At 44.8% G+C, this 17,988-nt stretch overlaps 1 protein-coding gene across 4 annotated transcripts in view; it reads left to right on the forward strand.

Moving 5' to 3' along the window:
• LOC103153489 (IQ motif and SEC7 domain-containing protein 1-like) overlaps nt 1-17,988 on the forward strand; it is a 113,593-nt gene that overhangs the window by 83,680 nt on the left and 11,925 nt on the right. For all 4 annotated transcript variants that reach the window (XM_007574426.2, XM_016661949.1, XM_016661951.1 and 1 more), the window contains 12 exons: nt 5,730-5,898; nt 6,805-6,972; nt 7,057-7,230; nt 7,313-7,408; nt 9,232-9,806; nt 10,635-11,525; nt 12,331-12,489; nt 13,156-13,278; nt 13,356-13,522; nt 14,661-14,800; nt 14,871-14,996; nt 15,221-15,320. In XM_007574426.2, the coding sequence (XP_007574488.1) occupies nt 5,730-5,898; nt 6,805-6,972; nt 7,057-7,230; nt 7,313-7,408; nt 9,232-9,806; nt 10,635-11,525; nt 12,331-12,489; nt 13,156-13,278; nt 13,356-13,522; nt 14,661-14,800; nt 14,871-14,996; nt 15,221-15,320 (2,888 nt within the window). The remainder of the gene's footprint in view (nt 1-5,729; nt 5,899-6,804; nt 6,973-7,056; nt 7,231-7,312; nt 7,409-9,231; nt 9,807-10,634; nt 11,526-12,330; nt 12,490-13,155; nt 13,279-13,355; nt 13,523-14,660; nt 14,801-14,870; nt 14,997-15,220; nt 15,321-17,988) is intronic.

Raw genomic sequence — 17,988 nt, forward strand, 5'->3', positions numbered from 1 at the left:
TGAGTGCAAGCCTCAGTTGAAATTTTCATGCGTTGCATCTCACATCATCAACTTTGGAACCTCAAACAGAAACAAAGCAGAGAAGTTCAGTTCCTGTAGTGTAGTGGTTATCACGTTTGCTTTACACGCAAAAGGTCTCTGGTTCAAAACCAGACAGAAATGGTTTTTGTAGGTTATGCATCTCTTGGGGTGCAGTGAGACAAGAGCCTTCCTCTTTGGTGATGGTTCATTTGCCAATCGACTTCAATGTCGGCTTCTTTGAAATCGAAGCTACTTTACTTCAATTGCCAATTGGCAGTTCTATGGCGTAATGCACGTGTCAAACATGCATTACACCATGTTTGACACATGCACCGTGCTCAAACATGCTGGGCGGCCACATGTGGCCCCCCAGCACTTTATAGGCCAATGATTGACTTAAAATAGATTTTGAGCACGAATTGACTACAAACTACATTTCTACCAAAGGTTTGCAATGCGCTTCCTAACCAGACGCTCCAAAGCGTCCGGTCCATAACTCTTCAACACGCCGTCAGCTCCCGGTCAGAAAGACACATTTAGTTCAGAGACCATGAGATGATATTCAGAAAGGATTTTTTTAATTAATTGATTTCAGTTGCCTCTGAGACTAAATCTTTGACTTGTTTTTATTATTTGTTTGCTTACCTTTAATCACTGATTTAAATATTGTAAATTTTAAACTGAGCAGTAATTTTACATCCATGGAAACTTTAGATACATTCCTTCTCTAACACACCTGGACCATTGACTCATTATAAGCCTCTACAGAACTGAATGAGGGAAGTCAACCTTTTGTCTGGGGTGTTTTAGCAGGGATGCACTCCTGATTTGTACCGTCAATGTGGCCCGTTGAGGGGGGCCAATATGCTGAAGTGGCCCTCGGTGAAATTGAGTTTGACACCCCTGCTCTACAGCCAGTCAGAACTGACTTTTGGTTTTCATTTTAACTGAAAACCAAAATAAGCAACATTTTCCATTTAAAACCCCTTTTTTCTGATAAATTATTGAATAAATAGACATGAGCTCAAGAACATATTTCTAGTTTCTAATCTTCAACCCTCAGTTTGGTCAAAAGGTTTTTCTATCCGTTCAGCTTTTCTCTGATTATTAATGGACATTCTTCAGAAATCTGGACAGTCTGCTGCAGAATATTATAAATACGTTTATTCCTTTATTATTCTAGTATTCTGACTGCATTCTCATATTCTGACTATTCTTAAATCATTACAACCTTTTCTCAGATTATTATGACTTTATTCTGACAACATTATGACATTATTATCGTATTATGACTTTTTCTCTTTTCATGCAGATCCGTCTTCATTTCTGTAAATTCTCATTGAAACTTTGAAAACATCATTTTGCAGCTTTATTTAAAATGCAGGTTTCCATCATAGGATCACATTAAACATGTTTTTTTTCTGCGTCCTGATCGGATCGTTCGGTGTTGCCTCAGGTTCTGTGTTCTCCAGCTGATGTGTTAAATGCGGCCCGGCCGGGTTCTGGTCCGGCTCAGTGGCGGTGTAATGCCTCGCTGCTGCTGGATGAGTTCAGCAGGAAGCGGCTCAGCTTTGACCTTGACCCTCCCACAGAGGACGGCCTGCAGAGCGTGTAGCGGACTGGCAGACCGGCCGCGGGGCGGAGCCGCTGAACGCTGTGAGTCTGCCGGGCCGGAGCAGAACCCGGCCTCATGACGCCTGGTTAAGGGAACTTTACCCGTTTTCTGTTTTCAGCCGACTTTTGCTCCTGATTGAGGATCAGAAACCAGGCTTCACATCATTTCAGATCCCTGATCCAAACCTTTAGGTTTACGTTATTCACCCGGGTTCCTGCCGTCTGTCAAGTCGTCCTCATCAATAGTTCAGGTTTTCTGAATGAATGCTTTTCAAAGCCTAGTCGTTTTTACAGGAGTGTGTTTTGGTTTGTCGTCGTTGAATGCAGTGGTCAGAAAAACTGCTGCGTCTGGGACGCACAGAGCAGCGTTACAGCAGATCCTTCCTCCTGCTCCGCTCAAACTGGACATCATATTAGCCCAGTTTTATTTTGTAGTCTGTTGTTTTCTACTTCACATAAACATTTTGTACATTTTTAAAATTTAAATTTATACTGGTCAGTTGAACATTCCTTTGATCGGATTACACTATATTAATAACCTCAAAGTACTTTATGTTATTCTATTTTATTTAAAAACAAGTAATTATATCTCTCTAGACATTTATATTAACTTGAATTTTTATTTGATTTAATTGCAGAGTCTGTAAGTAATCAACGAAAAACTATGCACTGAGAAAATAAGCAACATTTTTTATTCAAAACCTGTTTTATTCAGGAAATCCTCATCTTTCATGGAGCTTCTTTAAATGTGGACAGTGAACGCTGACATTAGCATTAGCTGCTACATGTTTAGCATTGGGATGCTGTTTTAGGCTAGCATAGTTCAGGCTAACTCCTTTTAGCACAACCTGAACACAACAATAGTCTTTTCAGCGTCCAATCAGATCGTTCAGAAGCAGAATTTAAAACCCAGAGGGACCAGAGAAGACACTGCGACGTTCACCGGCGTTGGCGAATTTTAGATTTACGGGCGTAGCAGAAACGTCGCTGCTGATGTTATTCTGCTTGGAGACACCAGAGCAGCAAATCGATAAAAAAGAGAAACATTCACGATGTGAATAAATACATTTCATTCTGTTTGAATGAAGAACATAAGAAAAGACTGAATGCTGGCTGAAGTTGTTAATAAAAAACACATTAAACTGCAGAGCTGCTGGAGTTCAACACTCATCCAGGATGCAGATTAAAGCAGGCATGTGTCTGAGCTCTAAAACTTTCAGGGACTGAAGTTTTAAAGCTGTCTGGCACAGATTTGATGGATTTCCAGCCTGGAGGTCAGCTGAAGTTTACCGAATGACCTCTGTGTGCAACGGCCAGCCAGAGGCTGCGGCGGGCGCATCAATCAAACGCACCTCACCTCGGCTCAATCCTGCAGCTGGCTGAGCTTCAGCTGCCTGCAGGAGAGGAACGGATGTTTTAAGTAGATATGAGACGGAGCAGGACAGCCTAGGTAATGTGTAATTACCCAGAGTGCCTTTCTCTCACTTTCTGCTCCAAGTTGTTCTGGGATTTATGGCCGCCGTCGCTTCTTCCTGTATGGATCTCTTACATCACCGAGGCTGTGGGTTCATGTTGCTGCTCCTCGGTCTTTCTGATGCTGGCTGGTTAGGAACAGTTTTATTTCAGGGTGTCGGAGTAAAGCGGTTGATACGTGATAATTTGAAATAGATAATTCGTCTGATAAAATATTCAAGATGGAATATTCACTGAACTCTGATCCAGAACAGCAAAGCATTCTGGGAGATGTAGGCAAAGGAAAAGGCTTTAGTTGCTCAATCTTTAGTTGCTTTAGTTGCTAAGCTGCGTTTGGGACAGGCTCAGCAGGAATGGAACTCACTCTTTGGTTGCCTAGCAACTCTCCCATTCTCTGGTTGCCTAGCAACAACCTGTTGAGTAACTGGCGCAGCAGCAGTTTAATGTTTCGCTGCTGTGCCTCAAAACTGGTTAAAAATGAAAACCAACGGTGTGGAGGGAAAACTGGATAAAACAGGAAATGTTTGGAAGTTTCTCAGATGTTTAAAACAAAAAACTAATCAATAATCAATAACTGATATGAAACGCTTATATCATGGGTTTCAGTCATTGTTCAGCTCTAGCAGCTCATTTTTCTCAAAACTTGCTGTAAACTTTGAATCATGTTTTTTTCCTTCTACTTCACAATGAAGTGCTGCTTTGTGTCGGTTTATCCTAAAATCCTGTAAACTCCAATAAGGTTTGAGTTTGTAATGTGGCTGAATGTTAAATTAGCGGTTCAGGATTTTTCTGGAAGAACTGATTTAGGAAAAGTTAACTGCGATAAACGTTTCCAACGTTTCAAAGTCAATAACTAGGATGTGGCTTCAAAACGGGAAGCTAATCGTTTTTAAAGTTAAGCTAAAAATTAGATCCACTATTATCAGATTAGTGGAATATTTCACTTTTCCACATGATTCAGATTTTTTAGCTGTATTTTGTGTTTTAGAAAATCTGCTCTGTGTTTTTCTTTGCTGCTGTATTTTTAGTGTCGCCCAAATGACTTAAACTCCTTAGACAGAATTATCAGCAGCTGAAACCGAACGGAGCTTAAGATCTGTGACCAGGTAAAGCCGAAGGGTTTGTGTCCAGATCTGATGGTCCAGAACCTCCAGAACCGGGTCCATTCAGCTACACAAACACGCTGCTCTCCAACACACTCCTGCTGAGCCTGTCCCAAACGCAGCACACTGATGAACACCCACAGTGACTTACACAGCACACCCACACACACACTGCTGCGGCTGCTATGACTCAGCCGTGTGTGTGTGTGTGTGTGTGTGTGTGTGTGTGTGTGTGTGTGTGTGTGTGTGTGTGTGTGCTGGCAGTGCCCACGTCGGCCTCCCTGCCAGCTTCACGGATGTCTTAGATTAACACAGAAGAGCCTCTCTGACGATGAGACAAGCAGAGTAAAGATGGCCGCCACGCAGATTCCTCCTCCTCCTCCTCCTTCAGCTCCTCAGTGACTCATCAATAAACTGATTGATCTTCTATCAGTCCGCCTGTTTCTGCCAGTAGAGATCTTTAGGCTTGAACAGAGCGCCTGGTTCTGAAGGACTTCTGAAGGTTCTGATCCAATAAGTGATGCTGACGGATCAGAACCGGGCTGGTGCTCATGTGGCTTACTGTAGTTCAGTTCTGGTTTACTTTAGATTAACCATTTGCATATTTTATTTGATTGATGATCCATTTCTAATCCAGCATTTTCATCTGCAAGGAGCCAAGCTGCTCCAATAAAACCAAATGTAACATTATAAACACGGTAATTTATAAAACCCTGGTTTTAAATTACTTAAAAAAAAAAAGGTTTTAAAATAATTTAATGGTTGTAAATGTCAAACTATGTGCTTTTTATATTTTTCTGGGTGACCTTCTTTCTTTCTTTTCCATATTTGTGGAAAGGTTTAATTTAGCTGAACTCGCATTTTCTTTCCTTTCATTTTGTTCAAACGATCAGCAGGAATAATTCTGGTCATTTGGCCTCCAATGGTGGTTCATATATTTTTACCACGTTGTTCATCCGTTAATAAATGTCACAGATCCAAAACTAAATATTTAGTTAATCTATTGAAAACCAAAGCTGTATATTTAAATTGCTAAAGAAACATTTAACTTGCTTTTTAATTATTTAGTTTAAAGATGCTGCTAACTAAACATTAGGCTTATTAACTAAATATTTAGTTTGAAACTGACATTTATAGATGAATTTGTTGAAAGTATAACTTTGAAAAATGAACCTCCGTTTCTTTCTCTTGAATAAACCAAACTATTAGATCATTTTTGAGTTGTAACTTTCCAATCGTGGCTCCATGTCAGAGTTGGATGATTCACTTTGTTCTGAAAATAGAAACAAACTTCAGTTTAATTTTATTTTGTTGGGAAAGTGGCTCTTGGTTGGTGGCCCCTCATGTGGACCGTCTGTTCTGACCCGGTCTGGATGAACTGGGCAGACTGGTGAACAGTTCGGTCCATTTTACAGCCATTTGGTGATTTGGTTTCATGAGTTCTGGTCCAGACTGGGTCCAGTGAGTCCCGGCTGACCCATTCTGTGACCTAACAGCAGCTCTGTCTCTGTCTCTCAGCGTGGAGGGCGACCCTCAGTGTCCGGAGGTCCTCACCTTCTCAGACTCGTCGTTTGGGCATCCTCCTCCCTTCCATCGCTATAGCAACAGCCCCCTCTCCAGCCCCTGCGACCCCTACGGCCCCGCCTCCGGCACCGGGCCCCTGGGAGCCTCTCACTCGCAGACACAGGTACCAACCCACAAAGTTCAGGTTCTCCCGTTAAGTAATTAGCCTCGTTAAGTTTGGGTTCAAAAGTATTCATACCCATCCACATTTTGTCACAAGCTAAAAATACGAAGCTGAGTGAATTTGATGCGATTGTCCAACACCAGGTTGTATTTAGCTCCATCTTCCCATCAGTTCTGACCTGCTTCCCACAGCATGATGCTGCCACCACCATTTTGTAAGTGCATATGGTGTGTTCACAGTGATATGTAGTTTCTTTACACCCCACACTGATTGTGTCTGTAGTTAGAAACCAGGCTGCCGTTCTTCTCTCCAGTCTTACATCTTTCTTTCACATGTTAGTAAATTACCTGAAGACATTAAGAAAGCACCAGTAGTGAACAAACTCCTGTTAATTTGCTAAACTAATTTTCCCCCAGTAACTTAATTTCAAACTAAAATTAAAACACAGACAGTAGAGATCAAAATATAAACATTATTACAATATCTAAGGAGATTATAGAGAATGTAAATGACGTCATATTGAAGTTATCACTTTAGCACCTGGTGTTGGAGTCAAACATTAGCATTAGTGAAACCAATGTTTATGATTAGATCAGGTTTATGAGTAGATCAGGTTTATGAGTAGATCAGGTCCTTGACTCATCTTCACTTTCTACCTTCATCGCATGATTAGATGATTATAAATTACTGTCTGCACCTGAAGCCACAGTTTAGTAAGAAGGGTCTTAATGAGAGAATATTAAAGAGAAAGTCAACAACTTAAATACATTTGTAAAACAAAACACTGTAAGGACAGGGTATTGCCAAGTAAAAAACATTGTTAAAGGATCAGATGATCCAAATAAAACTGGTTGTTAGTGCAGACAGGCAGCGGTTTCTGCAGCTCTTCTCTCCGTCTGTCTCCAGGGCAGCTCCCCCATTTCTCCCCCCAGCCCTGCAAGCCTCGCCTGGGCTCAGCGCAGCAGACATCAGCCGGCCAGCCTGGCGCTCCGCAAGCAAGAGGAGGAGGAGAGCAAACGCTGCAAGGCGCTATCTGACAGCTATGAGCTCTCTACAGACCTCCAGGACAAGAAGGTACCGCTCCGCCATCGGGCGCCTGTGATTCCCTGAGAATGGAGAACGTTTTGCTCCATCTTTCCTGATTGGTCCATCTGGTAGGTGGAGATGTTGGAGAGGAAGTACGGGGGCCAGTTTGTGTCCCGGCGGGCGGCCAGGACGATCCAGGCGGCGTTCAGGCGGTACCGCATGAACAAGAAGTTTGAGAGGCTCCGCAGCTCGGCGTCGGAGAGCAGGATGACCCGGCGCATCATCCTGTCCAACATGAGGCTGCAGGTAGGAGCGCGTTCAGACTGGACCAGCCAAGACTTGATCTGGTTCTGATCTGGTTGGTGACGACTGTTTCCTCTGAGCGCAGTATTCGTTTGATGAGCGGCAGCCACAGGGTCAGGGGTCGCCGGGCCAGCAGGGTTCAGAGGATGCTGGAGACGTAGACGACTCTTTCTCCAAACAGGCAACCACATTCTCGTTTTCTACTTCCACCTGTGCTCCACTGGTGTCATATAGTGTAATATTTAACATTTACAAGTTCAAATACAACCAGGTGTCATCTGCAAAAAGAAGGACCTTCAGATTCAGTTTCTACTAAAGTGCAGAAAACCTTTTGAACATGTTTTTATGGAGCCTCTCTGAGCCTCTTAGACCGTCCAGCTGCATGTCGGGTTGAGATCAATTTTGGTTTTCGTCCAGAGTTTTTTGTTTGGACCGGTTTGGACCAGCAGCTGTTCTATTGGAGCCATGTTCCTGAACTTTGAAGGTCAAAGCACTTCAGCCTTACAGAAATGGCATTTTGAAGAGTGGCCAAAAAATATGGACCTCTATGTTGTCTTTTATAAATGATTGATAATTGCTTAGGGTGATTACTAATAGAGCTAGTAATTTAATTACCTGCATTTTGTGAACTTCTGACAGTAAAGAACTACTGCAGTCTTGAAGGAAGAAACGCACTGACTAGTTTTTCACTCCTAGACTGGATGTTTCTAATTTCGGCAATAATCCGGAGATGAAAGGAAATCCTGGAAACCTGTTTAATATGGGATTAAGGCTGCAGTCACACCAAACCCTGTTTAGTCCGACTTTAATCCAACTCCAGGCCGTCTGCCGAAAAACAACGGTCCTGTTGGTGAGGTGTGAATGCTAATTGACCTCTGACCTCAGTGTCTTCAGAGGTTTTTATGTTTCCTTCAGTGGTTCTTGGTGCAGCGCCCCCACAGGCCAGGAGGGGAACAGGTTGGTTTGACTCAGAACCACAGCAGCTGGAGGTGGAGCAGATGTTCTGGTTCCAGTAGAACCGGGTTGACTGGACCATTGGGAGGGAAACAGACTAAAATTACAAATGCTGGTCAAAAATAACAGAGAAGTTGAGTCCTTTCAACACATCTTGATTTGGGCATTAATTCTTGTTTGGTAGGAGTCAAATCTCGACTCGTCAATATTTTCCCTCCAAATCTGTCAGATTGTGTTGTTTTATCCACAGAAACACATCAGCCTGGGGAAAATCCACCATATGTGGTTATTTTTAGAGTATTTGTCAAACCAACTCTAACTAATCTGAAGCTTTGTTGAAATAAGCTGCTAGAAACATGTTCAGCTGGTGTTTATTCTTTAATTTAAAGGGGACCTATTATGCTAATTTAACATTTTACATGTCTTTGTACTTTCATTTTGGTCTCAACTGTTTCTAAAAACAACCTAAACCCTTAAAAAAACACCCAGATGGTTATTGGCGATAAGTGAGCTGTTTCAAAAACCTCCCAACTGTTAAGTCACATTCAACAGACACTGCGCCGTTACCTAGCAACGTGAGCGGAGCACCGGGACGTTTGGTTTTACCGCTGTCTCTGCTGTACAATGGCTGCTAGAAAAGACAAGTGTTTTGTTGAAGACTTATCATCCAGAAACCACTTACTGCATTTTTGTTGATTGTGCAGGAAGCTCGACTTCTGCTTTTCAAAGAGTTTTGGTAGTGTAATTTTGCATCTGTTTGCAGCCACATTGAACTGGGGGGGAGGGGGGCAGCAGCAGCTTATCTGGATCTAAAGTGACAGAAGCTCTAAAACGGCTCATTCTGAACGGCAGAACTGACCAGACTGAAATCTCTTTATGAATAATTTTGTACAAAAACTGTAATGAACATGTTTTCTTTAGCCCATAGTCCTATCCTAACCTGTTCAAGGTCACTTTAATAAATTTATCTGATCAGATGTTCTGCTGATCGTCTTAAATCACATCTGGATGGATTCTAGTCGTCTAAACGTTTTTCTTCATCCTTCGCAGGTCAAATCTCTGGCCGACTCCATGGACGACTCGCTCACCTGCCAGTCCGGCCGCGAAGACTCGCAAGATGTCGGCGGAGAAGGAGAGGAGGACGAGGACGAGGAGGAGGGAGACGAGGATGAGGAAGAGGAGGAGGAGGAAGACGAGGAAGAGGATGAGGAGGTAGAATACAGGCAGTGCGGATGGCGCAACACGAACACGGCGTCGCGGCGCGCGCCCGGCCGGGCGGAGGGAGGCCGGGGCGGCGTGGCCATGCACGAGGACAGCACCGCCACCTCCTTCAGCGACGTCACGCTCTACATGGACGACGGCTGCCTCCCGTCCTCACCGCTGTCCCGTCCCGCCTCCAGCTCCGACACGGACTACTGGGGCGGGGGCGGAGGCGCAGGGGGCAGGGAGGACAGCAGGGAGACGGAGGGCGGCAGCAGCGCCAGCCGGAGGAGCAGCACCCCCTGCACAGAGTGCCGAGGAGAGTACCGAGGAAGAGGAGGAGCAGGAGCAGGAGGAGGAGGAGGACACCTTCCTGTCCTCACCATCGAACCGCCCAGCGACAGTTCAGTGGACATGAGCGACAGGTCAGCACTCAGACACGTCACTAGAGATAAAGCTGTAAAAAAAGCATTAACCTCACAGATTATAAATGTCAACAAGAAACAACCAGAAACTTTCAAATTTAGATTTAATTCATTAGGAGAAAAAACATCCAAATGGACCTGATGGAAACCAATCACCCTTTAAACCCAGTTATAGCTAGCTAGCATTAGCTCCCGCTAAATAAATTGCTGTTGTAGTACTTTAGAGCTTCCACTACATATCGTGTTGGTGTATGATTTAGCTCTAGCTAAAGTACCGTTTATGTTTAGCTCAGGTTCGCTGTGCCCACATGGGCCTTCAGCCCTGAGGGGAAGACCAGATCCAACATGCAGCTGAAATCACTTGGCCTGCCGATTACTGCATGCAGACAGCAAAAACAACTCACGAAGCTGAACCGTCCCTTTAATGGGAACTTGTGCTAACTGTTGGCTGCTAAGCTAGTCTGTTGTAGATCTGCTGAGTCTACCGGGAGATGTTCTGCTCCTGAACCAACAGCTCTTCTGTTGATCACGTTCATATACCGGTTTAGGAGTCGTGAAGTCCTCAGGGTTCACACATCTTCACGATAGATGTGTCTGCAGCAGCATACACATGTGACGTCTCATTCAAATGACTGCATTACCTGCTACAACTGCAGCAGAAGCCTGTTAATGATTCATCTATGTCAGGTAGTCCCTGAGGACCACCCCTTGATGGAGGAAGTGGATCCATAAAGCTTCCTGCTCTGAGTAGCTCTTCATCCCTTTATTGGCAGGTTTGGACAGGATCTATGAAATGTGATTTATATTCCAGTTGATTTGTGTCTTCAGATCGGAGCGTGGGTCTATCGGACGTTTGGTGTACGAACAGGAGTCCTCCGGAGGGGAGCGAGATGGAGAGAGGGGCAGGGGAGGAGGTGAAGGTGAAAGTGGAGAGGATGAGCTTGGAGCAGGAAGCAGCGAAGCCGAATCTCCACAAGGAACCATCAAACACAAGCCGAACGGCCGCTCGGTCGCCATGGCGCAAGGACAGACGCGCAGCCCCTCTAACGTCCCCCTGCCGATGCCGTCGGCCCGGACGCTGCCACCCCACCCGCTCCAACACCCCCACCCTCCCCACCCATCAGCCATTCCCCACCTTCCCACCATCCTCCACCACCACCCGCAGTACAGCCAGCACGTCATGCACATGCACCACGCCCACGCCGGCGTCCCCTACATGCAGCATCCGCACCACTTCGCCCAGCACCACTACCACCATCTGCACCACCAGCACCACCACCTCCCACACTCGTACCCAGAGCCCCCTGCGTCTCCGCTGCCCTCCCCGGTTCCACCTCTCACACCTTTGTCCCCGCTGCCGCCCCCTCTCACGCCCTCGCCGATGTCGTCCTCCTCTTCCTCAGTGCTGCAGAACCTGGAGGGGCAGCAGCTCCTCGCCCACCACCCACACCTCCACCACCACCACCACCACCTGCTCTGCTCAGACGGAGACAACGAGAGCGTCAACTCCACCACCACCAACTCCAACGACGACACCACCGTCAACAACTGCAGCTCCGGCTCGTCGTCCAGGGATAGCCTGCGGGAGCCGATGGGCGGAGCCACGCTGGGGAAGCAGACCTACCAGAGGGAGAGCCGCCACAGCTGGGACTCCCCCGCCTTCAACAACGACGTGGTGCAGCGGCGGCAGTACCGCATCGGCCTCAACCTCTTCAACAAGTAGGTCCAAGATCAGAACATCTGATTTATATGGCGCAGCATTAGTGCCAAAAATAAGGCTATTACACACCCAATGGTGGCTACTTACTTGTTGCCGGAGGCTAAATTCATACCGATCTGATCCGATTGGCTACTGATCTGATAGATGATTGGCCGGCAGTGATCGGCTGGGGACCCCATCAATTCCCTACTCCTTCTACATTAGCATAGATATGCTGGCTTTAGCCTAGTATAGGCTAACAACTAGCCTGCTAGGTGGTCACCCACTGGATTACCTGCTTTGTCCGCTAACTTTTAGCACAAATAGGTTGGTGTTAGCATCGGTATGTCACTTACAGATAGTGTATGTCAACCATTTTTCTCTGCATAAAGTTTTCTTTAAAGAAAATAGTTATTATGCATATGCTAGTTGTTAGCCTCTCGACGGCCAACATCCAGCTTATGCATAATAACAAACACCAGAGGAAGAAGGCAGCCCAGTGGCTGCTAGTCACCAGCCTGTCCAAAGCCAGCACAGCTCCGAGGCTCTTTCTGAGCTTCCGGTGTCAGCCTGTCATTAATGAGGTCAGCAGCTGGCTTGGAAAGGGATGTTTTGGCATTTGGTAAAATGTTTTGATATATCCAAAAAAATCTTAACAGGTGATCAGATCGTGGATGCTACCAGGCCATCATGCATGGTAAGGTGATGCTGGACTGTTTCGTTCCCATGGCATCATGTCCCCCTACACCAATAAAACACAGATATGCAATAGTACTTCAGCTGCATAAGAAGAAACATGAAAGTCCTGTTTCTGCTGGTCCACAGGAAGCCGGAGAAGGGGATCCAGTACCTGATCGAGAAGGGCTTCGTGTCGGACACTCCGGTGGGCATCGCCAGGTTCATCCTGGAGCGGAAAGGACTGAGCAGGCAGATGATCGGAGAGTTCCTGGGCAGCCGGCAGCAGTTCAACAAAGACGTCCTCGAGTCAGTGCAACATTCGATTTCTGCGTTCTTAGATGGCATAGCGTTTAGCATTAGCAGATTAAACGTTTGTGATTAGCGCTTTAGCATTAACAGATTAAAATGTTTGTGATTAGCGCTTTAGCACTAGCAGATTAAATGTTTGTGATAGGTGTTTAGCATTAACAGATTAAAATGTTTGTGATTAGCGCTTTAGCGTTAGCGGAACTGCATGTGATGCAATCTGCTGAGCTTATTTGGAAACATTTTAAATTCATTTGAAAACTGAACTGAGCTCACTTTGTGTTTGATGACTGGGATCAGTTGGGATGTATGTCTGATTGGACTAAAATTTTTTTTTTGCCTTGATACATTTGTTCTGAATTGACAAACTATTGTTTATGATTGATTTTAAAGCAATCATAAACAATGCTAATCATAAACATTAGCTGAACTAATGTTTATGATTAGCACGTTAGCATTGTTGTCTCTGACTGCTGCTTTAGCGATTATTTTGCTGTTAAAACAAATGTTTATGATTAAAGCTTTAGGGTTAGTGGAACGAATGTTAGCAGGACTATTGTTTTCGATTAGCATAGCTAACTGTTTGGTTATCGGTGCCCAGGTGCTAATTTATTTTGCAGACTCAAAGTGTTTTCTGAGGTTTAGTTCCTGTGTTCCTCTGTGTAGCTGCGTCCTGGATGAGATGGACTTCTCTGGCATGGATCTGGACGAAGCGCTGAGGAAGTTCCAGGCGCAGATCAAGGTTCAGGGCGAAGCTCAGCGGGTGGAGCGGCTGGTGGAGGCCTTCAGGTATCTGAGAGGTCCAGAACATCAGCGCACACGTTTCAGATCTTCAGTTTGTTCCAGCTCTTTGTTTCCCTCTGCAGTCAGAGGTACTGCGTCTGCAACCCGGTGCTGATCCGGCAATTCCAGAACCCAGACACCATCTTCATCCTGGCCTTTGCCATCATCCTCCTCAACACAGACATGTACAGCCCCAACGTGAAGCCAGAGAGGAAGATGAAGCTGGAGGACTTCATCAAGAACCTGAGGGGTGAGTGGGGAACCCGGCAGCTGGAGCAGGAGAGCTGCAGGCTGCTGTCATCCTCCATCACAGCCAGAACCAGAACCAGAACCAGGGAGCGGAGGAGCTTCTGTCTGCTCCGTCCCAGATGATCAGATCTTCTTTATATGGAAGAAACTCACCAGCCTAGCAGCTGGGAGAGATTCATCAGAACGGCTGGGTTCTGATGGAAGGGGCGGTCCAGAGACAGCACCTGTATTTGGACTAAGATGCATCCGTCCGTCCATCCGTCCGTCCATCCATCCATCCATCCATCCATCCATCCATCCATCCATCCATCTGTCCGTCCATCCATCCATCCGTCCGTCCGTCCGTCCGTCCATCCATCCATCATGGCCACTGTAGCCGTTTGTGTTCTTCATTTAAATTTTGGCCTAAAACCTGGATTGACAAATGTTCCCTTCATTTGTTATAAAAATGCTATAAATTTCAAATATGACTGAAAAGAAATTTGATTTCCTGATTTAACGCCTTGAAATTGGGCCTCTGTCTCTTTAAAACTCCTGCTTTCTGAAAGTCATCCCAACATGGCTCCTCTCTCAACCCTTTAGTGTTTTTACCAGTGTCGCTCTGAGAGTTTACTAATTGCTGCTGGCTAGTCTGAAGGAGCTGGGTGGGGGAAGAGCTGCGCCTCAAAGGCGGATCCAGGTCCATTCAGGTGTTTTTCTCAAACATGCATTAGAATCAAAGCAGCACTCCAGGTTTGTTTTTGATGAGGGAAAACATTAAAACATGATGGAAATGATAAAATAATTGATTTTTCATGATACTGTCCCTTTAAGTTTCAACTTGGAAATATCTGGACTTTTTTTTTATTTTGTTTTTATTTTATTTTTTGTCTCTATTGGCCTTTATTGGTAGGAATCTGACAGGAAAGTTTAGACATTAAATACGTTTTAGATCTATTCGTGGGTAAAATTGAACTCCTTAAAATCTCCATCATGCTCCAACTTATTCAAAATGAAGGAGCAGGAAAGATGGGATGGGAATGAGTTTCACTAAAATAATAATTTTCAGATGTTTTCAGCCTGAAATGCAGGAATGAATGAATGAATATTAGTGAAGATAAAACCTGCAAAGGTTGTGATGTTTCTGTTTGGTCCTGCAGGCGTGGACAACGGGCAGGACATCCCCAGAGACCTGCTGGTGGCCATCTACGGCCGCATCCAGAAGTGGGAGCTGAGGACCAACGACGACCACGTGTCGCAGGTCCAGGCGGTGGAGCGCATGGTGATCGGCAAGAAACCGGTAAGAAGCTCCCGGGCGGACAGGAAGCTGCGCTCTGAGCGCGGCTGAGCGTTTCCTGTGTGTGCTGCAGGTTCTGTCGCTGCCGCACCGCAGGCTGGTCTGCTGCTGCCAGCTGTTCGAGGTTCCCGATCCAAACCGGGCCCAGAGGAGCGGCGTCCATCAGAGAGAAGTCTTCCTGTTCAACGACCTGCTCATGGTAAGCAGCGGGAACCAGAGAGAGGGGAAGGATTTCGTGGTTACACCGAGGAAACAGTGTTTGGCGTTTCACCGGGTTGTGAGGGATTTTCTCAAACATTTTCCTCAGAAATGAAGAAGACATACAAACAAAAGCAATTCCTCCTCTATTTATTCTCTCCATCTCATTGCTTTTTTCTTTCCTTCTTATCTCTCCCTCCTCTTCCTCCTTTTCCTCCTCCTCAGGTAACGAAGATCTACCAGAAGAAGAAGACGTCGGTGATGTACAGCTTCAGGCAGTCGTTTCCTCTGCTCGACATGCAGGTCCACACCTTCCAGAACACCTGTACGTCCCGCTCCGCTCACATCTTCCTCCTCTTCCTCTTCCTCGCTCACGGCTCTATTTTTACACGTCAGTCGCCAGGCTGAACAGACTCCAGGGAAACAACCTGAGCTCATAAAACTGTAAATAGCATCACATATTCACCATAATGACAACAATATTCCAGCTAATACTCTGGAAATTTGGAAGCAAAAATGGGATCTGAAATCAAACTTTAGATCTGAAACACATTCAGATTCATCTGTTCTTTCTCTCTCTAGATTATAGATTATAGATGGAAATTTGAGGTTTAATCGCTGCATCGGGCATTTAGGTTCAAACAAAGATAAAACGGCACAATTTCCCAAAAAAACTAGCTGCTCTGCCATGTTTTTGTGTTAAAAATGTTCAAAGTTGGAAAATAAAACATCAACAATTAAGAAAATACAGCAGTAAGTCTCAGCCTGGACTTTGACTAGGACATTTAAACAGGCTGGTCGTCCTGCTGGAAGTTGAACCAACCTTCCTACGGCTTCACCTTCCTCTGGGCTGGATTTTATTTAAGGTTGTCAGAGTAAAGGGGGGTAAACACAAAGCCATGCCAAACCTTTTCTTCCTACTTTATGTTGGAAAATAAATACTGTTGTGACGATAAAATGCGTTAAAGTGCTCATTGTAGGTCTGAGAAGATTTTAAATCTGTTTTAAATGATTTGGTTGAAATGTGGAAACAAACTGGAGGCAGATCTGGTAATAAACAAGTTTAGCTTTTAATTTAAGGCTCCATTAAACTGCTGTAAAGATGCTCAGCAGGACAAGATCACAGCGTTTCATAAACATATGAGTCACATTTCAGGACAGATTTAGAGATGCAGTCAGAAGGAAACGTTGGCTGTTGATTTCAGCCATAAATCAGCTGTTTGAGCTGATTCACACTTTATGTGTTTCTGTTTGATTCCTGTTTATCTGAAAACCACAGAGAGCAACTTAGATAAAAACTGAGAATAAAACTTTATGTTTTTATTCTGCATTTTAATTTGGATACATGTTATGGAGCAACTAAACCTCAAACCAACTGGATTTTTCAGAAAACTCAAACAGCGCCTGAACAGGCTTATTTGTTATTTTGTTCTCAGTTTTGTTAGATTTTTCTCCAGTCGCTTTGGTGAAAAAAAAAGTTAAAAAAGGAGAACTGGCTAGATTTGTTGCTAGTTGCTTTTTTGAAAAACGTCATCCCATTTGTTGCCATGTTTCGTTTTATGAAAAGCCTCCAGAGGGTCTGAAAAGTCATTAAACACGGTAACAGAGTTGTGGAGTTGGTAACAGGTAACAGTGCTGTTGCTCGTTCTGACCACACCCCCTCTTAAGCTCCGCCCCTCCGCTCCATGGTTGGCCACGCCCCTCGTCTCTTGGCTCCGCCCCCTTTGTGGATTTTTTTTTTTAGGACGGGTCTAAGCGTTCATGGTGGTTAGTTACACTTCACCTTAGTTACATTCTCCCATTTTAACTATTAAACCTTCAATTTAGCTGACATAACTTTGTTATTTTGCAACAAGCCAGTCGTGTTCTTTCTGTAATTTAAAAAATAAATTACAATAAGCTGCAGCTTTCAAATCTAAATGAATAATAACTAAACTGAGGGCTGAGGACGCTGCCCTGTGGTGCACCTCGTCCCTCGGCTTCTTGATAGTTATTTTTACCATTTATGTCTGTTTTTAAGATATAAACTAACCCAGTTTTTTTATATATCATTAAATATCATCACCTCCAGCTTGGTAATTAAGATTTTATAATCTAATAATTTAGATTATTAGATTATTATCTGCCTCTTTCCTACTTAGATCAGTTTGATTAAACATTATTTATTAATAAACAAAAATGAATCTGGTTTATAATAATTTGGGTTTGCTGCTTTTTAAATAAAAACATCACCTTTGCTTTCTTATCTCCATGTCTTTATAATTCTGCCTTTCTCTCCACATCGAGCCTCAGTAAGTCGAGGCTGCATGCAACCCGGTTCTCCTCCTGGTTCTGATGAACCGGGGAAACCTGTGCTTCACCAAAACTCAGCCAAATATCATCAGAGGCCTGATTTTACTGCAGAGAGCAACAGAGAGCAATTTAAAACGTTCTGGATAAGAAGATGAGAGGATAAAAGTCTCAGCTGTTTTCAGAGTAAAATCAGGAACATCGAGCTGAACGATCTGCTCGGTGTCGCCGTGATGCGTTCTGACGTCACGTTTGTGTGTCGTAGGAATCCGCAGCGTCGTCTCTGTCTGTTCAGGCTGTTAGATGCTGTTGGTGTTGACAGTTCTGGTTCAGCAGCCGGACCCAAACGGACCTGGCAGCCTGGTGACGACTGAGACCAGGACAGATTGTCGCACATGATTCATCAACGCAGCGAGAGTGCGTGTGTGTGTGCGTGTGTGTGTGTGTGTGTGTGTGTGTGTGTGTGTGTGTGTGTGTTTGTTTGTAATACCTTGTGGGGACGATGTTCCTGACATATACTACATTGTGGGGACTAATCGCTCCTCGTGGGGACCGGAGCCTGGTCCCCACGAGGGGAAACCCTGTTTTTGGGTCAGGGGTCAGAGTTAGGGCTAAGGTATGAATTGAGTTTTGGGTGGTTAGGGTTAGGTATGTGATGGATAGGGTTAGGAAAAGGGTAAAGGTCAGGTTTAGGCTGTAGAAAT

The sequence above is a fragment of the Poecilia formosa genome, unplaced genomic scaffold, assembly GCF_000485575.1.
Source record: "Poecilia formosa unplaced genomic scaffold, Poecilia_formosa-5.1.2 Scaffold351, whole genome shotgun sequence".
Classification (NCBI taxonomy): Eukaryota; Metazoa; Chordata; class Actinopteri; order Cyprinodontiformes; family Poeciliidae; genus Poecilia; species Poecilia formosa.